General features: G+C 49.7%; 1 protein-coding gene across 3 annotated transcripts in view; it reads left to right on the forward strand.

Moving 5' to 3' along the window:
• Mtor (mechanistic target of rapamycin kinase) overlaps nucleotides 1–21,794 on the forward strand; it is a 122,185-nt gene that overhangs the window by 83,465 nt on the left and 16,926 nt on the right. For all 3 annotated transcript variants that reach the window (XM_010628123.3, XM_010628122.3, XM_010628124.3), the window contains exons 31-44: nucleotides 5,066–5,166; nucleotides 7,402–7,517; nucleotides 8,638–8,715; nucleotides 8,878–8,985; nucleotides 11,455–11,580; nucleotides 11,665–11,796; nucleotides 15,569–15,684; nucleotides 16,375–16,492; nucleotides 18,594–18,848; nucleotides 19,658–19,758; nucleotides 20,461–20,557; nucleotides 20,838–20,936; nucleotides 21,235–21,357; nucleotides 21,456–21,638. In XM_010628123.3, the coding sequence (XP_010626425.1) occupies nucleotides 5,066–5,166; nucleotides 7,402–7,517; nucleotides 8,638–8,715; nucleotides 8,878–8,985; nucleotides 11,455–11,580; nucleotides 11,665–11,796; nucleotides 15,569–15,684; nucleotides 16,375–16,492; nucleotides 18,594–18,848; nucleotides 19,658–19,758; nucleotides 20,461–20,557; nucleotides 20,838–20,936; nucleotides 21,235–21,357; nucleotides 21,456–21,638 (1,753 nt within the window). The remainder of the gene's footprint in view (nucleotides 1–5,065; nucleotides 5,167–7,401; nucleotides 7,518–8,637; nucleotides 8,716–8,877; nucleotides 8,986–11,454; nucleotides 11,581–11,664; nucleotides 11,797–15,568; nucleotides 15,685–16,374; nucleotides 16,493–18,593; nucleotides 18,849–19,657; nucleotides 19,759–20,460; nucleotides 20,558–20,837; nucleotides 20,937–21,234; nucleotides 21,358–21,455; nucleotides 21,639–21,794) is intronic.

Below are 21,794 nucleotides of genomic sequence, written 5' to 3' on the forward strand. Positions count from 1 at the left end.
ATCCCTGATACCAAAAAAAAATTTTTTTTTACTTAAAAAATATATATATATTATTGGACAAAATCAAAGGTATCTAAAAGAATAATCTTTCTGTACATATTATCTTTCTGCCCCTAATTACAGACATTCTTTGGGTAAATTGACTGTTGCTTTTCTTTCTCAGTATACAGTTATTACCAATTCCCAAAATTAAAGGGGGCTGGATCATGATTCAGTGGTAGAGCACTGCCATGCATAAGACTCTGGGTTCAATCCTGAGCGCCATTAATAAAAAAGAAGAATTTATCAGATTAAGGGCTGAGGACGTAGGGCAGTGGCAGAGTGCTTACCCACAGTACATGATACCTGAGTTGGCAAAAAAAGATGCAATAGACATTGCCCCCCCAACACACATATATTTTGATATATAGTGTAAAGTTATTTGAAATCAACTTAATTGTTCAGTTTAACCATTAAGATTCAAAGTATTATCATTTACTTGTTTTCAAAAATTAACATCTCGTATTCATTCTCCTCAGTAAATTGAGGATGTCCTATCAAATGTGCTTCATTAGTTTGTAAAACTAAAGCTTTTTTTTTTTAAGTCCAGTGAGTATCTAAATACTACACTGTACACATGGTAGCCGCAATCTGCATGTATCTATTTTAAAATTAAATAAAATTAAACCTTCAGTTCCTCAGTCATACCGGCCACACGAGTGCTCGGGAACCACATGTGGCCAGTGGCTGTGGCATTGGACAAGCACACAGAGCATTTCCATCCTCACAGGAAACTTGACTGGATAGCATCGCTCAAAGCAAAACCAACTTTTCTGCTTTAAAATCTGCTGTCACACAGCCGTATCTTGTTAAGAGAAAGATAAAACCAGGTGCACTGTTCTCAAAATCCAGCCGTAATCAGTTCCTCTGAGTCTTCAGTGCTTCCCCATAGCCTTTGGATCTACATAGAAGTTGGCATAGCCCAGCTTTCAAATCCTTTGATGCTGTGATTTCAGCCCACTCTTCAGCCCATTTCTGGTGAGCAGACTCTGAGTTCCGGTCAAACTCATCACCCTTTCCAAACCCTGTACTCATTGATTCAGTTCCCTGGATTGTCCTTCTCTTCTGCCCCCTTTCCTAATTTTTGAAATCCTCCCCACCATTTCTTCCTCCTTGCAACCTTTCCTGGTTCTCCCCTTTCACTCAGCCGCCACTTTCCCTGGCTGGGGAAGGCTTGGATGGACTGGAAAAGACTTGAGCTATGATTTCATTCGACCCCCTTATACTGCGGCTGAGGAAGCGGAGGCTCATGGAGTTGACACGGCTTGCCTGAGGTCTCCCAAGAACAGTGATCCAGGTCTCTCACAGCTTTGTCATTCTTAGTCCCATAAATCTCTGTGCCCTGGGCTTTTTCGAGCTTTATAATGACCTATAAAGTATAATTGGCTAGTGATGCTGACCAAGGGATTTAAGGACGTGAGACTAAAAAAGAAAAGAGGTGAAAGAAGCAGAATTATTTTCCTGATCGTATTCAGGTTTAGTGTGGTTTATTCAGTCAGTTCTGTTTAGGGTGTGATTTATAGGTTTCTTGTGCTCAGAGCATTTGAGCGTACGTCCTGGACTTGCCTGCTCCAGGTGTTCGCTGGAGGTGGCATCAGGAGTGCTCTGGAGTTGCCAGTGAGTTAGGCTTCTCCTCCATGCCCCATGCTCATCTGCCTGTAGGAGGCTAACTAGAAGACATGGGCCTCAGCCCCCTGGCACAGGCAGCCACACCTGCAGTCAAACTGAACCCAGGTGAACCCCTCCTCACCCTACCTCGACACCACCCCTGCATCCTGAGGACAGATGGTGCAGGTCTGAGCTCAGAGGCAGCCAGTGGCGGAGGCATTCCAAGCAGAAGAATTCACTGAGCTTCCTGCGCTGCTGCAAGGGCTGAGGCCCTCGGCCCAGGCCTCACGGTCATTGAGCAGCAGCAGGAGACTGAGCTCACCTAACCTCCTTGGCACCCTCTGATGCCATCCCACTGATTGCCCCCAGCATTAGAACCCAATGCAGTCGAATTCTTTTTTGTACCAGAAGTTTGTGGGAGAGAGGAGCCCTGCCTCGTGTCCCTGTTGCTCACATGGTGACCTAGTGTCTGTGGCACTGCCAGGGCTCATCTTCCCGGGGTGCTGCTCTCACGCTGTTCCTGCTCCATCCCTTGGGGTAACTGAGGTTGGCATTTAATCACCAAGCTCACTTCCTCTCGATTGAAATAAAAGCTACATCCTCAAGACCCAAGGCATAGGAACAAGTGGTCCTAATAAGAAAGAGTAGAGGGAGGCTGATTTCCTTTTGGCACCAGCCATAAAAATTTGAGCTGCAGGTTCTGTTTGTAACAATGGCTTCCAGCTAGGGTGACTGGGTTTGGGCGAGTGAGTGAGCAAGCAAAGCGAGGTGGGGTCAGTGGAGCCGCACCCCCCGAAACACTTCAGGACTGTGTCAGTCGGCAGTGCATTGAGGCACATGCGGAAGGGGCCCGCCTCCCTGGCTCTCTCCCTTTCCCTACCTCGTCTGTCCTTCCGCCCTCTGTCCATTTGTCCTTCTGTCTGCCCCCGCCCCTTTCCAGTCCCAGGAACTCCTGGAGTCATCCTGCCTTAGCCTCCTTAGTGCTGGGATGACAGCCCCGCACCACCACAGGCAGCCCAAAAGCTGGAATTTTAAGCCTGAATCTGAAGAGAATGGTAGACCTCGTGATTTTGGGTGTCATTGTGAGCTCAGTAGTCAGTGAGTCCTAGAACTCTGTTTGGCTCTGCTCCCTCAGTGTGATGATGAGGACCACAGCGTGACCCTAAACCTACACCGGTGACAACTCTCCAAGGAGAAGAGAAAACAGGGTGAATCCCACAGATGCTTCCCCCTTCAGACCCAGCATCTGCTGGTTTTCTTGCCCCTCTTCTCTGAGGCGGGAACTGGGAATAATAACTACTGGCAAAATAGAGATGTTAGTACACACACACACACACACACACACACACACACACACACGGAAAATTTGAACTGTAGGCTTCAGGCTTTAAAGGACCATTTGGATACTTTCTGTCCTTCTGGAAGACCCCAGGGGTCTCCAGGCAGGACTTTCCCCCCACAGATGAGCTGCTCCTATGTCCAAGCCTGAGGTTCTTAAACTGTGGTCTCTTAACCAGCAGCTTTCACATCCCATAGAAACTTAGTAGAAATGCTTGTTCTCAGCCAGGCACAGTGGCACAAGCCTGTAATCCCAGCATTCAGGAGGCTGAGGCAGGGAAGGTGCCATGAGTCCAAGGCCAGCCCAGGAACCATAGCAAATCCAAGGCAGGCAGATTCTCAGGACCCAGCCCAGACCTCCTGCATCAGAAACTCCAGATGCAGCCCAGTCATCCGAAGGACCCCACACACACCGTGTACTGAGCCATTCCCTGGCAGGGTCCAGGAGTGAATGTTTCTTGGTGTAGATGGCTGGAAGTTGATCCTGCTCCCTTCACTAAGCTTCAGGGAGTGCACAGGGCACAGTTGCCACCCTTTGCCTCCTTTTGCTTTCTGCTGCATGTGAGCCCAAATCTATGTCCCTACCATCTTGAACATGTGGCAGAGAAACATGAGTTAAATCTGCCCAGCCTGAGCACTTGGGCACAGCCCCAAGGGAGCTCAGGGAGCTCGGCCTCGACCTCTGTAGCAGTGACTGACTTCTGAGTCTTCATCCCCCACGTCACCTCCTAGTACTTTTTGTGCAGTCCATGTCCCATAAGGCCTCCCGTCTAGGCCGCTTCGTACTTAGACCCTTTCTTGTGACTCCACTTCCACTGCCGAGTTAAAACAGCCAGCAGCCTGTCTTTCCAAAAGCAGGAAAAATTAGGGAATCTCCTAGCTGCTCACCCCACTACTGGGGATTGAACCCAGGGAGAGTTGAGCTACACAACACTGGGTCTTATTAAGTCACTAGGTCGTCCTGCCTCAGTCTTCAGAGTGCTGGTATTACAAGTATGTGCCACCATGCCTGGCTTTTTTAGAGACAGAGATCTTGCTAAATTACCCAGGCCAGTCTTAAATTTGTAATACAGTCTCAGCCAACCAGGCAGCCAAGTAGCTAGGATAATAGGTGTGTGCCACCACACCCATCTACCCAGCTGCATTTCAAAGTTCACATGAAATAAGGGCCTTTTATTTCATTCATGTGTAGAATATGGATGGACAACAGCTTTTTTGTTTGTTTGTTTTGGGGTTTTTTTTTGTTTTTGTTTTGTACCGGGGATCGAACTCTGGTCCTTGTGCTTGCAAGGCAGGCCACCAAACCGCTGAGCTAAATCCCCGGCCCTGGACAGCAGTTTTTTGCTTGCCTTTTTTTTTTTTTTTCCTTTTTGGCAAAACTGGTGGTCAGACCCATGGCCTCAAACTTAGCGGGCAGGCTCTCTGCCAGTGAACCCCACCTCAGCCCCAGGGAGGGGAGTAGGTTTGATATCAGTCGGAAGCCTCGTCCTACTCTTTCTGTGAATTGTGGTCTCTGAAGCACATTTATGTCCTCATACAGTCCTTGCCTGCACTCTTGGTAATTGTGCAGAGTTCTGAGACTAAGCAGCATTTCTGGATCCCTGGTACATGCGATTATTGTAGAATATTTCTTCTGTACAGACGGGTTCATTTGAGTTTCATCTCTCACTGAAACAGTTTGTATATTGTTTTAAAGAGTCAGTTCTTCCTACAGCTCTGAGCCTGGAATGTCAAGATGTGTCTCTTGAGATGGCTTTTTCTGAAGACATACCAAAGGGTTTACTGACCTGGGAAGGAAGTTATTTAATATTTATGAAGGGGCTCGATGTTCTGGACACTTCATATCACATAGAATTAGACACTATCCCTATAGCTGATAAACTCACTCTTAGACAAATTATGAGAACCAGGACACACAAACCGCAAATAGCCCGTTCACTTTGCTATTTTATGACCCGGGAGACCGAGATTTTTATTGAAAGGCTCTCAGCTCCTCTACAGCCCCCAGCTGAGCCAAGTGCGGGGAGCAAAGGGCTGGTGGTCGTTTCAGTTAACCTGACAGATCTTTCTTCTCCTTCAGGGGGCAGCTCCACCAGCAGTGCTGTGAAAAGTGGACACTGGTGAATGATGAGACCCAAGCTAAGATGGCCCGGATGGCTGCCGCAGCTGCATGGGGCTTGGGTGAGGCTTCTCTGGGGTACCCCGGTCCAGGAGGGGAAAGTGAGGTTGGGGCTTCACTTCCCAGGAGTTGAGGGGCAAGGTGAAGTCTACAGAAGTGTGAAGGCCACTTGTAACCAACCGGCAGCTTCCGCATGCTCCATCTGTCCTTTCTGCCTTGTGGCTCTGACTCACTTGTCGGACCTGGATGAAAATGGATCCTTGCTGGGAGATGGGGAAACAGTGAGTAGGCATCAAGCCTGAGCTGTGGTGGGTGAGACCCCACACTCCCGCTCACTCACGGGGACACTGGACGGCCAGGCAGTTCTGCAGTCTCCCAGAACTTGGGAAATGTTTCCTGTTGTTGTAGGAAGGGTGCAGGGGCACAGCTGGGTGAGCAGGAATTGGGGTGCACTGCCACACCCTCCCCCGTGTGTGGTGTGTTCACCAGCCCTCTGAGTCTCACTGGTCCAGAGCCCTCCTGTACCACGGTATTTCTTTTTGCTGTCAACCAAACACTGGTCTGTTTTTCTCTTACGAATGAAATGTAGAGGTGGGCGTTCCCAGACGGATGTTTTGACTCCACTCTCAGTAGGCTTTTTCCATGTTTCTGCATCGCGTGCTTAGTCCAGCTCCTGATCCAGGTTTATGGGAGCTCCTCACACGGGAATAAAGGGAGAAAACAGTTAATCTCTCTCTCCGTCTTTGTCTGCCTCTCTCCTCCTCCCTTTATTTCCCCTGCCCCTCTCTTTTAGGTACTGGGCTCTGAACCCAGGGCCTTCACATTGAGCTGCATCCCCAACCCTTTTTATTTATTATTTTATTTTAAGACAGGTCTTGCTAAGTTACTGAATTCCCTAGGTAATTCTCCTGCCTCCCAGAGTCCTGGGATTAGATGTGCTACCACTTTTGGCTTCTTTTCTTTCTTGATGCTTATAATGGAACTTTCCCAACGCATAAAGAAGTGGAGAGAGTAGTCCAGCAAACCCCATCTGCCCTTTACCGTCTCCAACAATTGCAAATACTTTGACCATTTTTCCTGTTCTCCTCGCTGTCTGACCCTTCCTCACCTCACTCCTCTCCCAGAGACTTCCTTCTAATCCCTAAGATGTGTGAGTTTCTGACACCAGTCCTAGTTGAGAGTCTTGGCAGTGCTTATCTCAGAGTCTTAGAGATTTCTTTTTTGTTTTGTTTTGGTTTGGTTTTTTTGAGATAGGGTCTCACTATGTAGTTCAGGCTGGCCTTGAAATCACTGTGTAGCCCAGCTCAGCCTCAGACTTGATAGTTCTCTTGCCTCAGCCTCCTGAGTGTGGGGATTACTCAGAGATGTGCTTGATAAAAGCAGAAAGGATATGTGACGTGTGCCGGGTGCAAAGCTTCACCTGCAGAGGCCTGAGGAAGAGGTCCCAGGCTCCCACCTCCAGTCTCCCTCCTGAGTCACAGAGCTTATATCCTTTCCGGTCATGAGCTCTGGGCTGGATCTGGAACATCTATCAAAAACAAATTGCTTCCTGAGGAGTCATCCTCTGCTATTTGCTTTTGCCCAGAGGCATGGAGAATGGATGAACTGCTGGTCTGGAGCAAAAGGCAGGAAAATGCCTTGTAAAACCGACAGCCCTGCATTTGGCAGCTAATGAGGCCTGTGCCTCTTCTGCAGATGCTCTTGGCAGTCCTGGCAGTCGGTACCTGCTCACCCCACCTGGGGCAAGAAGGCCTCTTCTCGCTGGCAGCCATTCCCCCAGCACTATGACTTGGCCCACCTTCCTGTTACAAAAGAGCCTCTGAAAATTTACCTCTTCCCTCCTGAGGCAAAGTTACTGCCAGGGTGAAATGGACAAACTTGATCTGATCCATCCCTTGTCTGTTTAAGGGTTGTTTTCAGTTGTTTAGAGGAAAGTGTGCCACTGAGCTGCGTGGTGCTTCACTGACAGGGAAGAGCATGATTTCCTCTCAGCTAGGGAGCCTGGGCAAGTTCCCGGGTTAATGGGGTGAGGCATTAAACCCATCTGGTGTGCGGGCTTTGCCCTCCTGCCCTTTCTCACCTTCGCGAATCTCCTTGAGGCACCAGTGACATGTGGCTTTGTTAACTGCCACGGGATACAGAGATTTTGGAACATGAGGCTTCAGTTCATTCGGCTTGTTTGTAGCCCAAGCTGTGTGAAAGGTGGAAATGGCTAACTTCAAGGCTTACTTGACTTGCTGCCTAAAATTTAGCTCAGCCAGGTGACCAGCCTGCTGCTCTCTTGTGTGTGTGCGTAGGTCAGTGGGACAGTATGGAAGAGTACACCTGTATGATACCTCGGGACACCCACGACGGGGCGTTCTACAGAGCCGTGCTGGCGCTGCATCAGGACCTCTTCTCCTTGGCACAGCAGGTAAAGCCTACATGGACTCAGACCTTCCAGCAAAGGCAAGGTATTGTGCACGGGCTGCTGACCCCTAATTGCGTGACACCTATTAGCCAGGCTGTTGTTCTTCAGCTCTGTGTCTGCTGGACTCTAGGAGCTCATTTGAATGGCTTTGGTGCGCAGAACACACTGAGAAGATGCCAGCACAATCAGCTGGGTGTCTGTGCTGAGCTGTGCTTTGGAAGTTACCATTGCAATTGCCTTGGGAGTTAGCTTCTTGAGTCACTGTTGCACCCTTTTATCACCTGTCTTAGCACTCCTCATAGTAGAGAAGCTGGGAGTTTCACCAGAGGAGGGTTCCAGGAGCCAGCAGTCCCCATGTAGCTGCAGAAGTCAGTTGGAAGGGTCTCCTGGCCATGAGGGGTGGCACATGTGGGTTCCTCCAAAGAAGCCATACCCTCTTAACTTGTAGAGCAGAAAATGATGCAATGCATAAACACCATCAGGCACCTACTATCTTGGATGCAGTGCTTGCATTGATGATCTGAGAGCTTCAGGGATGGCGATGTAATAATAAACCTTAAACATCCAAAGAGGGAAAAGCTCACATGAGGGTTTTAATTGATGGCGCCAGAAGGCAAAAACCGCAGTCCTGTGGCATCCACTGGGCTAATTGATATGACTCAGATCCAGACCTGCTGGGTTGGAGACCCACAAGATCCCAACCCAAAAAGAGGATCTCAGAGGCACTGGTGCCTTCCTGACACCACCTGGAGCCATTCATCATGTGCGGTCCCTTTTCACAAGTGCCCGGCAAGGAAAGTTAAGTGAAGGCAGATCCCACAGACTATCTTCTTAAAATGCAAGAACAGCTCACATGTCTTCTCCCTCACCACCCAAGAGGATGAGTTCTATCTGAGCTTCTAAGCTTTGAATGCCATACATTTCTGCTTTGATGAGAAATTGAATAATACCCTTTTGAGCCATTCGGATCTGGGGAGAGGTTTCTTCCCTTCTTTGGTGATTTTTCTGGGATTTAGTGAGACAAATAAGTTCTGCAGCTGGTTGACTAGTTGGGAAGCCCTAAAAGGACTTTGAACTCCAGAGTCCAGAGCCCTGTGCCAGGGGTCTTTTGTTTCTTTCCTAGTGCATTGACAGGGCCAGGGACCTGCTGGATGCTGAGCTAACCGCCATGGCAGGAGAGAGCTACAGTCGGGCATACGGGGTGAGTGCCCAGCATTCTGTACGTTGTCATGGTGAGTTCAGAGTGGACCCCTGAGGACTCACAGGCTCCGCAGATAACTCTGACACCAGAAGGGATTCTTTGAATCAGTCCTGTCTTTTGGAGTGTTTTTAATGAGGTTGGAATGTGGTTTGCTCCCACCAGGCCATGGTTTCTTGCCACATGCTCTCCGAGCTGGAGGAGGTTATCCAGTACAAACTTGTCCCCGAGCGACGAGAGATCATCCGCCAGATCTGGTGGGAGAGACTGCAGGTGAGCCTGGGAGCCAGCCCCGTCCACCCTGCCCCTGCGGAGGGCCTCTGCGGGCATTGTCCCCACCTTCCTGCTCCCACTCCACGTGCTTTTTGTACCTCCTCTGCGAGCCAGGCACTCACGCTGGAATAACAAAATGTCTTTAATAAGTGACACTGTGACCAGGCAGTTGGGAATCCGAACCTCACAATCAGTAGTTCTCACCCTCACCTGTGCAGTAGAATCCCCTGGAGAGTTTTTGAAAATCCTGGTGCCCAGGCCACTCCACAGCCAGTTAAGTCACCTTTTCTGTGGGTAGACCCAGGATCAGTATCTTCAGGCTCCCAGAAGACTCCAAGCTGCCACCAAAGCTGGGAATGCTGCTCTGAACACTCACTGGCCACCACCACCCAAAGTTTTAAACAGAGTTGCCTAATGTCTTTCACCAGATCCTGCAGGTGACAGTTCTTAGGTCAGAGTCATTTTTAGACATTTCCACTATGGATTTCCCTGGTAGAAAAACTTGTCAAGGCCCCATCAGAGGTTCTGTGTCACATTCTGATTAGCTGCAGATCTGGGAGTCTACAGTCATTGATGCTCCTGGGAATTACAGAGGTCCTCCCAGCCCTTGAGTAGGGAGGAGGAAATCACCCTCCAAAGGAAGAAAGCCATCTAGGGGTGTGGCTCATGGGGAAAGTATTTGTCTGGCAGGTGCAAGATCCTGGGTTTAGGCTCCAGTCCCCCAAGCAAAGAGAGAAAGCTTTACTACTCCAACAATCGCTGGTCTCCCACTTCTCCATCAGCTCCCTCAGTTATAATCCATTTCCTTTTGGTCAGATCCACATCCAAGTCCAGAGTCTCCAGACCAGTGGAAGTTTGTGCTGCCAGGCTTTTCAGGAGGCTGTGACAAACCCTTTGATGCCAGTGCATTCCAGGCTCAGAAGCTCAGGCACATTCCACCGGGCAGGAGAGAGCAGTGGGCACATATAGTCACTCATGGCTCCAAACTGAGCACATACAGTTCTTGTGCATGTTTTATTAGTAACTATAAAGTGCCCCGTGCTGTTTTGATGGAAAATTGTCTACTGGGCATCAGAAAGGGTTCCACGCAGCAAGCATTTCCCACTAGACCAGTACCCGCCCTGGGTTTTTTTTTAAGTGCCAATAATGGGTTGAAGGGTTTCCAAATTGGAGACCCAATGAGTCTTCAAGATTCTGACAAGTGGGCCTCATAAATAGAGCTGGAAGGGAGTGGATCGTGAGTCTGGGAGGGAGGCTCATACCTAAACTTAGCATTCAGGACTCTGCCATCACCTTAAGTCTTTGTGACTTTCCTGTCTTGAGCCAGAATGATACTTTTTGACTTACAGGGAGCCAAATTATTTCAGCATCTGGGAGAAACTAACTGTTGGTGAGAAGACCAAAACAATCACTCGGTGTACTTTTTTCTGTTTTTCTAACTTTCCAAATCATCATTGTTACACTTTATGGAATGGAAAGCTCTTACCCAAGGCTGAAAATAAAGCATTATGCTCCAGCGGAAACTTGGCTCTCGTGGATAGCTTGCTGTCAGAGCACTCAGTGAGCACCTGGGCTGGAAAGCTGCCATTGTGTGGCCCAGTCACTTAAATTAAAATCCGCAGCCAGCACCTGTCACGGGGCGGTTTGAGAGGTCGGCCTGAGCTGCGCTGGGTCTCTTCTTGCCTGAGGGCCCTGTGCCGGGCTCAGACTCACCCTCACACATGTGCAAGCTGGAGATCCCTGGTGCTAAACTTCCATTTCTCTAAGGGACCCTCCATGGGTTTGTGAAATTCGCCCAGGAAGTGATGTCTCAGAAACCCATGTCCTCACAAGTCGGACTTCCTACCTGCAAGGGTAAAAGAGATGCTGTCTTTCCTTTTAGCAATCATGTGATATAAAATGAGCTTAGGGGCTGGGGATTTAGCTTAGTGGTTCTGCCACCTGCCTCACAAGTGCAAGGACCCGAGCTCGATCCCCAGTACCAAACAACTAAAAATAAATAAAATGAGCTTAGCCCCCTAGATAATTAATTCACTCTAGCTTTTCTGACTACAAAGATTCAGATGTATAAATGCATGAAACACTTTACCTACTGTATCTAGTTTTTTATTTGAGGCAAGTAGAAATGAAGAGGAATGAATCTTAAGAAATTGGCATAACTTCATTCATTTAATCCTTGCCATACCCTCAAAAAATTGATACTATTTTATTCTACTTTATAGATCAGTCACAGTTAAGTATCTTGCCCAAAGTCACATCGTAAGTGAGAGCCAGAAGTAAGCACCAGACTCCTATGACCTTCCACTTCTCAGCTGCTGAGAAGTCCCTGAGAGCTATTTCCTTCCCGGGCCCTTAGGTAGAGAAACTTATGATTATATCGGTGAATGTCCTTTTTATTCCAGTGGATTTCACTGTTTGTGGGAGTTCAGATAGCAGAGGACCTGTCTAACCCTCCTCTGAATATTCCAGGGCTGCCAGCGGATCGTGGAGGACTGGCAGAAAATCCTGATGGTGCGGTCCCTTGTGGTCAACCCTCACGAGGACATGAGGACCTGGCTCAAGTACGCAAGCCTGTGTGGCAAGAGCGGCAGGCTGGTGAGTGGCTGAGTGACCCCACCACGTGGCAGGTGGTGCTCCCAATCCAGTCCTGTTTATAACCTGATCGCTCATGTTTTTCAGGCTCTTGCTCACAAAACCTTAGTGTTGCTTCTGGGTGTTGATCCATCTCGGCAGCTTGACCATCCTCTGCCCACAGTTCACCCTCAGGTGACCTACGCCTACATGAAAAACATGTGGAAGAGTGCACGCAAGGTCTGTACCTGTGTTTGTCCCACAGCCACCACCTTCTCCACAGCGCTCACCTTACCTGCTTCCACTGCAGAAATCCGGTGTCCAAACCGTCTACCCAGTCGAGGAAAGGCATGTGCCCACATAATCAGACCAATGAGCCTGACTGCAGTTATATTTATTGGTTCTAGAAAGTGCTGGGATCTAGAAAGGGCACAGTTACCACCCCTTAAAATAGATTGTTAGGTACAGAAGTAGCATGTCCACAGCCAGCCATGGCTCTCAGTCCTGTAATCCCAGTACTCTGAAAAGCTGAGGCTGAAGGATCTTAAGTTCAAGCCCAGCCTGGGGAACTTTTCAAGATCTTGTCTCAAAATTAAAAATAAACAGGGCTGAGAATGTAGCTCAGTGGGAAGGTGAGAAGGCCCTGGGCTCTGTCCCCAGTGTTGGGGGGTTAAACAAAAGCTATTTGGTTTTCTCAGACTTCTGGTCTCCTTTCCTATTAACAGTTTGGATTCAAAAGCAACAACACCATTTAGGATAAAATAAGAAGAGAAAGTTATCTAGTGCCAATGTAGAACTCCTCTTTTTTTTTACAAACAAGCCCTTGAGAAACATATGTGGCTCTGTGGCTTTTGTTTTTGCTTTTAAACAATCTCTCTGGGTGATGGTGATAATTACCAAAAAGAGGCCTGGAGGTAGTACACCTTGTCTTGGCTCCCTGTCATCTGAGTTCCAGCTGTAGCCTTCTCTCCCCACTGTGGTCCACATAGTGGTGCCCTAGCTGGAGGAGTGAAAACCAGGCACTGCACTTGGGAGGCTGAGGCAAGAGGGTTGCTCATTCAAAGCCAGCCTGGGAAATTTTGTAAGATTATGTTTCAAAATAAATTTTTAAAGGGCTGGGGGTATAGTTCAATAGTAGTAGAGTACCCCTAGGTTTAGTCCCCACTACCAAGTGGGGAAAAAAGAATGAGAAAAGAAAAGCAAAAAAATGGGCACTGGAGTAGGAGTTCTGTCTGGAAGGGCATGAGTGAAAACCCTTGGCCAGGGTCTAGGAAGGGCTGGTTTTGTAGGTTTTTGACACAGTGTGGCTTTTCAGTACCCCCAACAGTGGATTGACAGCAGCCCAGCACCCAGGCGCCTGGTCTTTGACTGGGGTTTACCTCATTACTAATGACCCAGTGAAGTTCGGGATTTTGTTTATTCTTATTGTTCTGTTTTTCAGGCTCTGTGAGCTCCCAGGTCAGGGCATTTCTGAGTCAAAGCCCAGCTGTCTCCAGGCAAATGAGAAAAGCAGAAGGAGCTGGATCCCATTGTCGTCCAGTCTCCTTCTGTGTGCAGCCTTCAGAAGGAGCCTTGTGGGTGGTTTCTTGGCCCAGGAGCCCAGACCAACTTTTCCGCAGAATATGTTCTTTCCTTGGGAGCCCAAAATCTGGCGGGGTTGAAAAATTTGGAGAACTTACTCAGAGTTAGGTGCATGGGCCTCAGGCCCAGAGCTGGAGACATCACCTCACATCTTTCTTGTGTGGGAGCTTCTTGGAGCAAGGGCCTTAATAGTTGTGCTGCTGAGCAGTCACTGTCTCAGCCTTGTCGTCCTATGCTGTGAGCAAGGACCATGTTCCCAGCCTCACCTGAGGCAGATGAAAGTGTTTGGAGGAAAGTGGACCCCAAGCCATGGGTGTTCTTGTGGTATCTTCAGAAGTGAGATGCCATGGAATCTACAGAGGCTGGTCCCTCCGCGAGACCTCACTGGCAGGAAGGTCATCACTGCCCACACCCCCCAGGCCCGGTACTCGCAACTGGAGCGCAGGGCCCAGCCCCGGCTCTGTGGGTCTGAGTGAGAGAAGAGGTCCTTTTCTCCAAGTGATGTGATACGAAAGAATCACTTTTCCCTTCTTGGGAATGGAGAAAAAAATCTAAATAGAATATTTTCAATTCCTTGAAAATGAGTTGCCTCATGCTGTAGAGTAGAAAGACTTGGGTTCTTCCATGCAGGATAAACTTAATGTTGGGCTTCACACTCACATGAGTACCCAGTGATCCCTCACCCCCGGTCTTGCAGTTCTCTTTTGTTCAACCCCATGTTGAGTTTAAACCCTGACTGGAGACCGGGGATTTAGCTCAGTGGTTCCGCTGCCTGCTTTGCAAGCACAAGGGCCTGAGTTCGATCCCCCGTACAAAAAAAATAAAATAAACCCTGGCTGGATTGTTAGTGATGCACAGCGTATGAGCTCTGAGAGAGCTGGCATCTGAGCTCCAGGTTCAATTCCCGCCTGCTTGATGATCACCTGATTACCTCCCTGGTGACTCATTGTTTCATTGCCGCCTCCTTTTTAAATGAGAGTTGAGTCTCGCTTGCCGATGTTCTCCTGGGGGAGACTCAAAGGGGCCTGTGTCCCCTCCATGGCGGGGGTTGCTGATGTAGTTCATGTGTCAGAGCTGGCAGTGAGCTGTGGAGCTCTGCGAAGGCAGATGCTGGCGGGAGACAGGTGTTGTGTGTCTGCTCTGTCCCAAGGTGTGGATTAGTGGCCTGAGGAAGAGTTGGTTGTGCTGTCCCGGCTCTGGGTCAGACCCTCTCTCTTGATGCCAGTTAATTCCTTACATTTAAAAATATCTCATGCCAGGTGTGGTGGCACACACTTGTAATCCTAGCACTCAGGAGACTGAGGCAGGCAGATTACAAGTTTGGGACCCACCTGGGCAACTTAAAGCCTTTCTCAAAATATCAAAAAAATAAAAGGAAATAAGAGTAACTGAGTGGGTCCTAGCCTCCAAGCCAGATAGTTTCCTTTTCCTTCATCATCATATCACATGTTTCTATTTTAAAAAACAATTTCTTATATAATTTTCCATGAGGAGACCTATCAATTATTTGAAGTGTTTTTCCCCCCCTCTTTTCTGCAGCAGAGAACACATAGCCCTGTTTTTTGTATTTTCTCACATAACGATTCCCCGCCCTGTGTTAGAGGATGTTTCCCTTTGAGCTTTCAGTGCTTGTATACTCGGGCTCCATCCTGAAGTTCTTTAAGACACTCTGTGGCCCTTGTGTATCAGGATGCTGGCATGTTTGGACGCGGCCGACTTGCAGGGCTTCCCTGTGCACCGTGCTGCCCTTCCTGAGTGCAGCTGTTGGCTCCTAACACAGGTGCCATCTGCTCACTTTGTACCGAATGGCATGGGGACTTAGATCTGACTGCTGGGGATGCTCTGAAGATTTTGCTTCTAAGCCTTATCACTCTGCCCCTGAGCTACATCCCTGGCCAGTCCTTTTTGTTAGTTTTATTATTTTGCGACAGGGTCTCACTAAGTTGCTCAAGCAGAGCTCAAACTTGCTATCTTCCCACCTCCACCTCTCAAGAAGCTGGGATCACAGGTGCATCGCACCACAACCGTCTTGTTTTAGTTATATAGTTTTTGCTCTCCTGGAATGCCCAAGGTGCTGTCATGTCGCAAACAAATACTAAAGTTTTAAGTCTAAAACACTTCCCTGTAACCCTAATTTCCCCAGTGAAATAAGCACTTCCTCAGTTGCTTCATGGGAATCGAGCCAGGTAGCCAAGCATGTGACTTTTCTATGACTCACTGGACTGGCAATCACATCTGGCAAAGGAGAGCCGAGACCTGAGTGCAGTAAATCATGGACCCCCAGAGAACCCCAGCCCTCCGCCAGCAGTGCACCCTACTTTCCTCTCCTAGGGGTCCCACCCATGTTCTAGAGGTTCTGTGTGGAGACCCGGCTCCTGTGCCTGTGAGTCGGGCCATGCAAGTGGCTATCTGTGCCTCTGCCCTGCTACAGATCGACGCTTTCCAGCACATGCAGCACTTTGTGCAGACCGTGCAGCAGCAGGCCCAGCATGCTGTCGCCACTGAGGACCAGCAGCACAAGCAAGAGCTGCACAAGCTCATGGCCCGGTGAGGTCCACAATCTCCCATGGCTGGAGGACAGCCAGGATTCCGGGTGGGGGTGGAGGGTTAGTTGTGCAGGCTCTCACCTTCACTAGGGCTCCTGGGCAGCCATCCTGCATCTGCTCCACGTCACTACCACCTCCTGCTGGCTGTGCGCTCTCCTCCTGGTGTCTGCTCTGGGGCTGGACAGCTTGTGTACACTGCTAATTCAACGTGTAAATAAGTTGGATTTAGACAGTTGCTTAACCTTGGGTACCTCAGCCTCCTCATCACATAAAAGGCGGTGTGAGAGAGCATGAAGCATTTGTAGCGATGCCTGGAATACAGTGGCAGCCAGGGGATGTGAGCTATTACCGTTATCCCTGTAAACAGGCAGGGGGAGAAGAGCGAGGGAGGAGCCAGACAGCATTCAATAAGAAAAATAACTCAATCCCCCTAGAAAAACTGCATTTGAGGGCCGGGGATGTAGCTCAGTGGCAGCACGCCTACCTTGCAAGTGTGAGGTCCTGAGTTTGATCCCTGGTGCCAAAAAGTAAAATAAAATAAAATGTTTCCCCAGACCCTGCCTTCCTCCCACATGGTTCAGCGTCCCACTGGTTCCATCATACTGCCCAGAAAGGCTTAGGACCCCCCAACTGTTCATTTTAGGGGGGCCGTTTTGGGAAGGAACAATGTGGGCTTTGTCTGTTTTCTCAGGTGTTTCCTGAAACTTGGGGAGTGGCAGCTGAACCTCCAGGGCATCAACGAGAGCACCATCCCCAAGGTGCTGCAGTACTACAGCGCCGCCACGGAGCACGACCGCAGCTGGTACAAGGTGAGTCGCCGGGCAGTGGCACTGTGCTCCTGAGTCCTCCAGCCAGGCCCCTGGGGCCACCTGCTGCTGTGACCCTGCTCCTGAGGGGCCTCTTCAACCCTTACAGTTTCCTTGATGCAGAAAGATCGATTCTTTCATTGGGGAAATACTTACTGTGCTGTTATTCTGCAGGCCTGGGGCTGCTGCTCTCTTAGAACCTCAGCGCGGCTTGTTTTCCCCAGAGCCTCTGGACATAGGGTTCATCTCTGGAACTTCACCTTCCCTTGGGTCATCTGTGTCTTCCCAGCTTCTTTCAGATTTCCATCCCTGCTCATCCTCAGCTCAGAAGATAACTTTGTTTGTTTTTATTGGAAAGATCTGGGTAACATCTTGTTATATTACAGGAGATTTTTCAGAAAGACAAACAAAAATGCACAAAAGGTGGAACCAACTCTTTGGGGTGACTCCCGCAGGTGCACCTCATCAGAGAAGGCACACACCCTCGTGCTGTGTCTCTGCTGAGGGGACTCCTGGTTAACAGCTGCTTTGTAAGCAGACATCATCAGTTTCTTTCCAGAACCTCCTTAACTTGCTGAAAGTTTGTGAATTAGTTCCTCTGGGAGCAAACATATATCTGAAAACAACAGAAACATTTACAATAAAAAATCTTATCCTTGGGCCTGGGATTTAGCTCAGTGGTTCCGGTGCCTGCCGCGCAAGTGAAAGGACCCAAGTTTGATTCCCCGTACCAAAAAAAAAAAATCTTGTCCTTGTTTCAGCATGCTTCATGCTGATCTGGACAACACCCATTTTGTGACAGGAGAGTAGTTACCATCTCAGACAGCTGCATGTCCAAAACTGGAAAAGTGGGCTGGGGATTTAGCTCAGCAGTTCGGTGGCCTGCCTTGCAAGCGCAAGGACCTGAGTTCGATCCCTGGTATCAAAAAAAAAAAAAAAAAAACTGGAAAAGTAACTCCAGCAAACCCTTGATGAACAAGCACTTTACGAATGGAAACTGTCCGCTAACCCCAGAGTTCCTTTTCTTCATTTAGCTTTTACAAAAGAAGCAGTTCACAGGAAAAAACTTTCCAGAAACTTTTGTTTCAGCTGTTAAAAGTATTTCCTAGTGCCGGTCCCTTGGTTTTGTGGCGTTCTGCCATTGGTCTTGTAGCATTGGGGCCGTGTGAGCACTGCTGGTCTTATTCACCTTGACCCAGCTCAGTGCCCCGCAGCTAGCACTTGGGTGAGAAGCACCGCTAAACTGGGTCATCGCAGGCTTCTTATACACCCAGTAAAGGTCAGTTATGATCAGTCTGCTCTGCTTAAATTGGAAAGCGCTGAAGGTCTTTAACAAGTTATACAAGAGAATTTCCTAGATATTCAGAAAATCCAACTGTTAGTGGATTTGTCTCATGTCCTGCTCTCAGTACAAAGTTACTGTGCCCCAAATCAAACTGCACACAGTGGTGCACAGAGTCACTGCAACACCATCCCTGAGATGTGGACAGTCCTCCTCTGTCCGGACTCCACCAGGCAGGCCTGTTTCCGGGCTCATCCTCCCTCGCTCTCCTGTGCTCTCTGCCTTCCGTTGCCCACTCCGATGTGACCTGTTGGGACTCGCCATCACTTTGCCCAGGTGCTGTGATAGTGGCTTTCTTAAATAATCTGTATCATATGCTTTAAAACCCAGCAAGGCTTGGGCCAGGGATTTAGCTCAGTGGTTCCACTGCCTGCCTTGCCAAGCGCAAGCGCAAGGTCCTGAGTTCATTCCGGTACCAAAAAAAAAAAAAGCCCAGCAAGGCTCTTTTCCCACAGATACAGTGAGACCTCCTCGCCCAGCCTGCCTGCTTCTCCGTCATCTGTCCCTGGCTCTTTGTTGTCCCTCCCCAGCTCCACTCCTGAGAGTGCCTGCCCCCCGCTGTGAGCAGATCCTTTGCTGGTTACCTTGTCTGCTCGGTGCTTTCTCTCCAGTATCTCCTCCTGTTCTTCCCTTGCCGGGAAGTCTTACTCTGCTGACTGCAGAGCAGGGCCAGTCCCAGCTCTTCCTCAGCACAGCCTTGCTCCCCTCTGAGCGGCAGTCTGTCACAGCCCTGGGGTCTGCCCCTGGCTCTCGCCCTCCCAGGCCTGGCACGCATGGGCAGTGATGAATTTTGAAGCTGTGCTACACTACAAACATCAAAACCAAGCCCGAGATGAGAAGAAGAAGCTGCGTCATGCCAGCGGGGCCAACATCACCAATGCCACCACTGCTGCCACCACTGCTGCCACTGCCACTGCCACCGCCACCGCCAGCACAGAGGGCAGCAACAGTGAGAGTGAAGCTGAGAGCACGGAGAACAGTCCCACTCCCTCACCTCTGCAGAAGAAGGTCACTGAGGTACCCTCCCCTCTGCCTCAGTAAGAGGCCAGCATGGCTCTCTAAGCAGTGGAATAGTGGTGACACTCAGGGCCTGAGGTTTTCTCTGCAGTGAGGATACCGTGCCATTTGTCACTGCGGGGTGCAGGGGTGCAGAGCTGGTGCTCCCTGTGTGTATGTGTCTGGGGGCTGCCAGATGAGCTAAGAGGGCTCTGCTTCCCACACGATGAGCATTCTCCCAGTGTGTAAACCATGGCCCCCATATCTGCCAGCCCACTCCCAGGCCAGAGCCTGGGGCTCTATGCCCTGCATTGTTCCTTCCCTTCCCACTCCCCGCAAGCTGTCAGTCCACAGGGCCCCTAGGAAGCAGCGGCCCAGAGAGCAGCCCCCTCCTCTTCCTACCCTTGCTGGTAGCCACCCTCTCTCCAAGACAAATAGCAGTCATGGCTCTGTTGCCTTTTTTTTTTTTTTTTTTTTTGGTGGGGGCGGGTACCGGGGATCAAACTCAGGACCTTATACTTGCAAAGCAGGCAGTGGAACCACTGAGCTGAATCCCCATACCTCTTGCCATTTATTGAGTGCTTTTTACTAACATGACTGGTTTAACACTGAAAACTGTGAAGTAGATGCTCTTAGTATGTAATTGTGCCTATTCCCATTTCACAAATGAGAACAGTGAGGCAAAAGGCTGGGGGATGTAGCTCACTTACCTAGCATGTATAAAATTCTTGGTTCAATCCCCAGCATCAGACAAGAAATCAAATACAGTAAAGGAAGAGAGAAAGATAAAGCTCAGACACAAGTGTCACTTAACACATTTGATCCAACAGGACTTGTCCAAAACCCTCCTGATGTATACTGTCCCTGCCGTCCAGGGCTTCTTCCGTTCTATCTCCTTGTCTCGTGGCAACAACCTCCAAGATACACTCAGGTATGAGGCAAGAGGGGGACGAAATTCTGGGGGGGCCGTGTTAGTGCAGGACACGGAAGCCACACATTACAGGTCTCTGCCTTCCACACCCGGGTCAGAACAGCCAAGGTCAGCGTCTAGTCCTTTCTGGTCCTGTGCCTGCGGTGGGGTGATTGCTTACCAGGCCCCGCTGTGAGGTGAGACCCGCAAAGCTAAAGCAAAGGGCAAAGTGCGAACTCTGTGCAGTTTTCTTGTAGAGAATAACTACATTTCTCTGTCACAATGTTTCTTTTGGGACCTCGTGCACAAGAGGCAGGCGGCAGAACCACTGAGCTAAATCCCAAGCCCTGTCACAATGTTTCTTAGGTCCCCCTGCAGCTTTGAGAGGTCTGAACAGCCCAGGCTCACTAGGCAAGAGGCTGGAGGTGACTAAGCACCCCCTCCTTTGTTCAGGATCTCTGACCAGCGAGGCGCTGGCTTCCCTGCTGCCCCTGTTCTGCAGACAGCTCGTCCACATGGGCGGACTGGTGTGTTCCCAGGTGGCAGTGGCTCCGCTGGACTGGGATGGAGCCTTTGTTCATTTGGGCTGGTCCTCATGGACCTGTCGGGCTCTGCTGCACATTACAGCTGCTGTTTCTCTTCTCCAGGGCCTTAAAGATGGAAACGGATGATGAAAGCTGGGAAACTAGATCTCCTGTGTGACTTCCTCATTGTCTTTTCCAGAGTCCTTACCTTGTGGTTTGATTATGGTCACTGGCCGGACGTCAATGAAGCCTTAGTGGAAGGGGTGAAAGCAATCCAGATCGATACGTGGTTACAGGTGAGACCACCTGGTTCCAGGTGGAGACGAGTCTGACTCTCTCTCTCTGTGTCTCCTTGGCAGTCACACCATGGGCAGAGCCCAAGGCAGTGTGCACTGTACAGGGGCAAGGAGGTGGAGCTTGAGCCCCAGGTCTCATGGGTCCGTGTCCTCTTTAGTCCCTTTAGAGAACTGGCGGGAAAGCACCATTTCAGAACCTGACAGAGTTAACAAGGGTCAATTGTGAGAAGAATAACTATAATTGTTCACATGCTGCTTACTGTATCTTTTTGAATGCCAGGTTATACCTCAGCTCATTGCAAGAATAGATACACCCAGGCCCTTGGTGGGACGGCTCATTCACCAGCTTCTCACAGACATTGGTCGGTACCACCCCCAGGTATGTAAAGAGCCCGGGCGCCTTCTATCAGCCACTCACCTTTGATTTGGAGGCAGCCTCTGAGAGACATAGTGCAGGAACAGGGAGCCAGGCGCTCCATCCCACCCAGGATGCCCTGCCCAGTTGAGTCCCAGTGGTCCAGGGCCTCCTGAAAAGAGTCCCCTCCAGATGGAGCGTTCCCTCCCTGGGAGACTCGCGAGGTGTTTACGTCATTTTCACCACCCCTTTTGCCATCTTCCAGGAACCCAGGGTGGGCACCCTTCACACTCCTTCACACATGTTCCTGTGTTTGCTTCAGGCCCTCATCTACCCCCTCACGGTGGCTTCTAAGTCTACCACGACAGCCCGCCACAACGCAGCCAACAAGATTCTGAAAAACATGTGTGAGCACAGTAACACCCTGGTCCAACAGGCCATGATGGTGAGTCCAGAGGGTGGGGGAGACACTCCCTGTGGCTGCCAGAGGAGAGGAGTCCCTCCGAGTGTGGCTCATCCTCGGTGCTTCTCCCTCTGATCCAGGTGAGCGAGGAGCTGATCCGCGTGGCCATCCTATGGCATGAGATGTGGCATGAAGGCCTGGAGGAGGCGTCTCGTTTGTACTTCGGGGAGAGGAATGTGAAAGGCATGTTTGAGGTGCTGGAGCCCCTGCATGCCATGATGGAACGGGGCCCCCAGACCCTGAAGGAGACATCCTTTAATCAGGTAGGGGACAAGTTGGCCCCAGGACTCTGGCAGGGCCTTCATCAGCCTGCTTTCCTCTAGTCTTTCTCCTGCCTTTAATAAAACACCCTTCAACAGAGGTCACAGGAATTAAAAAATAGACTTCTCACTAATTATAAGAACCCTCCTGAGTTGTTG

The sequence above is a fragment of the Fukomys damarensis genome, unplaced genomic scaffold (genome assembly GCF_012274545.1).
Source record: "Fukomys damarensis isolate Sample0158 unplaced genomic scaffold, DMR_v1.0_HiC HiC_scaffold_23, whole genome shotgun sequence".
Classification (NCBI taxonomy): domain Eukaryota; kingdom Metazoa; phylum Chordata; class Mammalia; order Rodentia; family Bathyergidae; genus Fukomys; species Fukomys damarensis.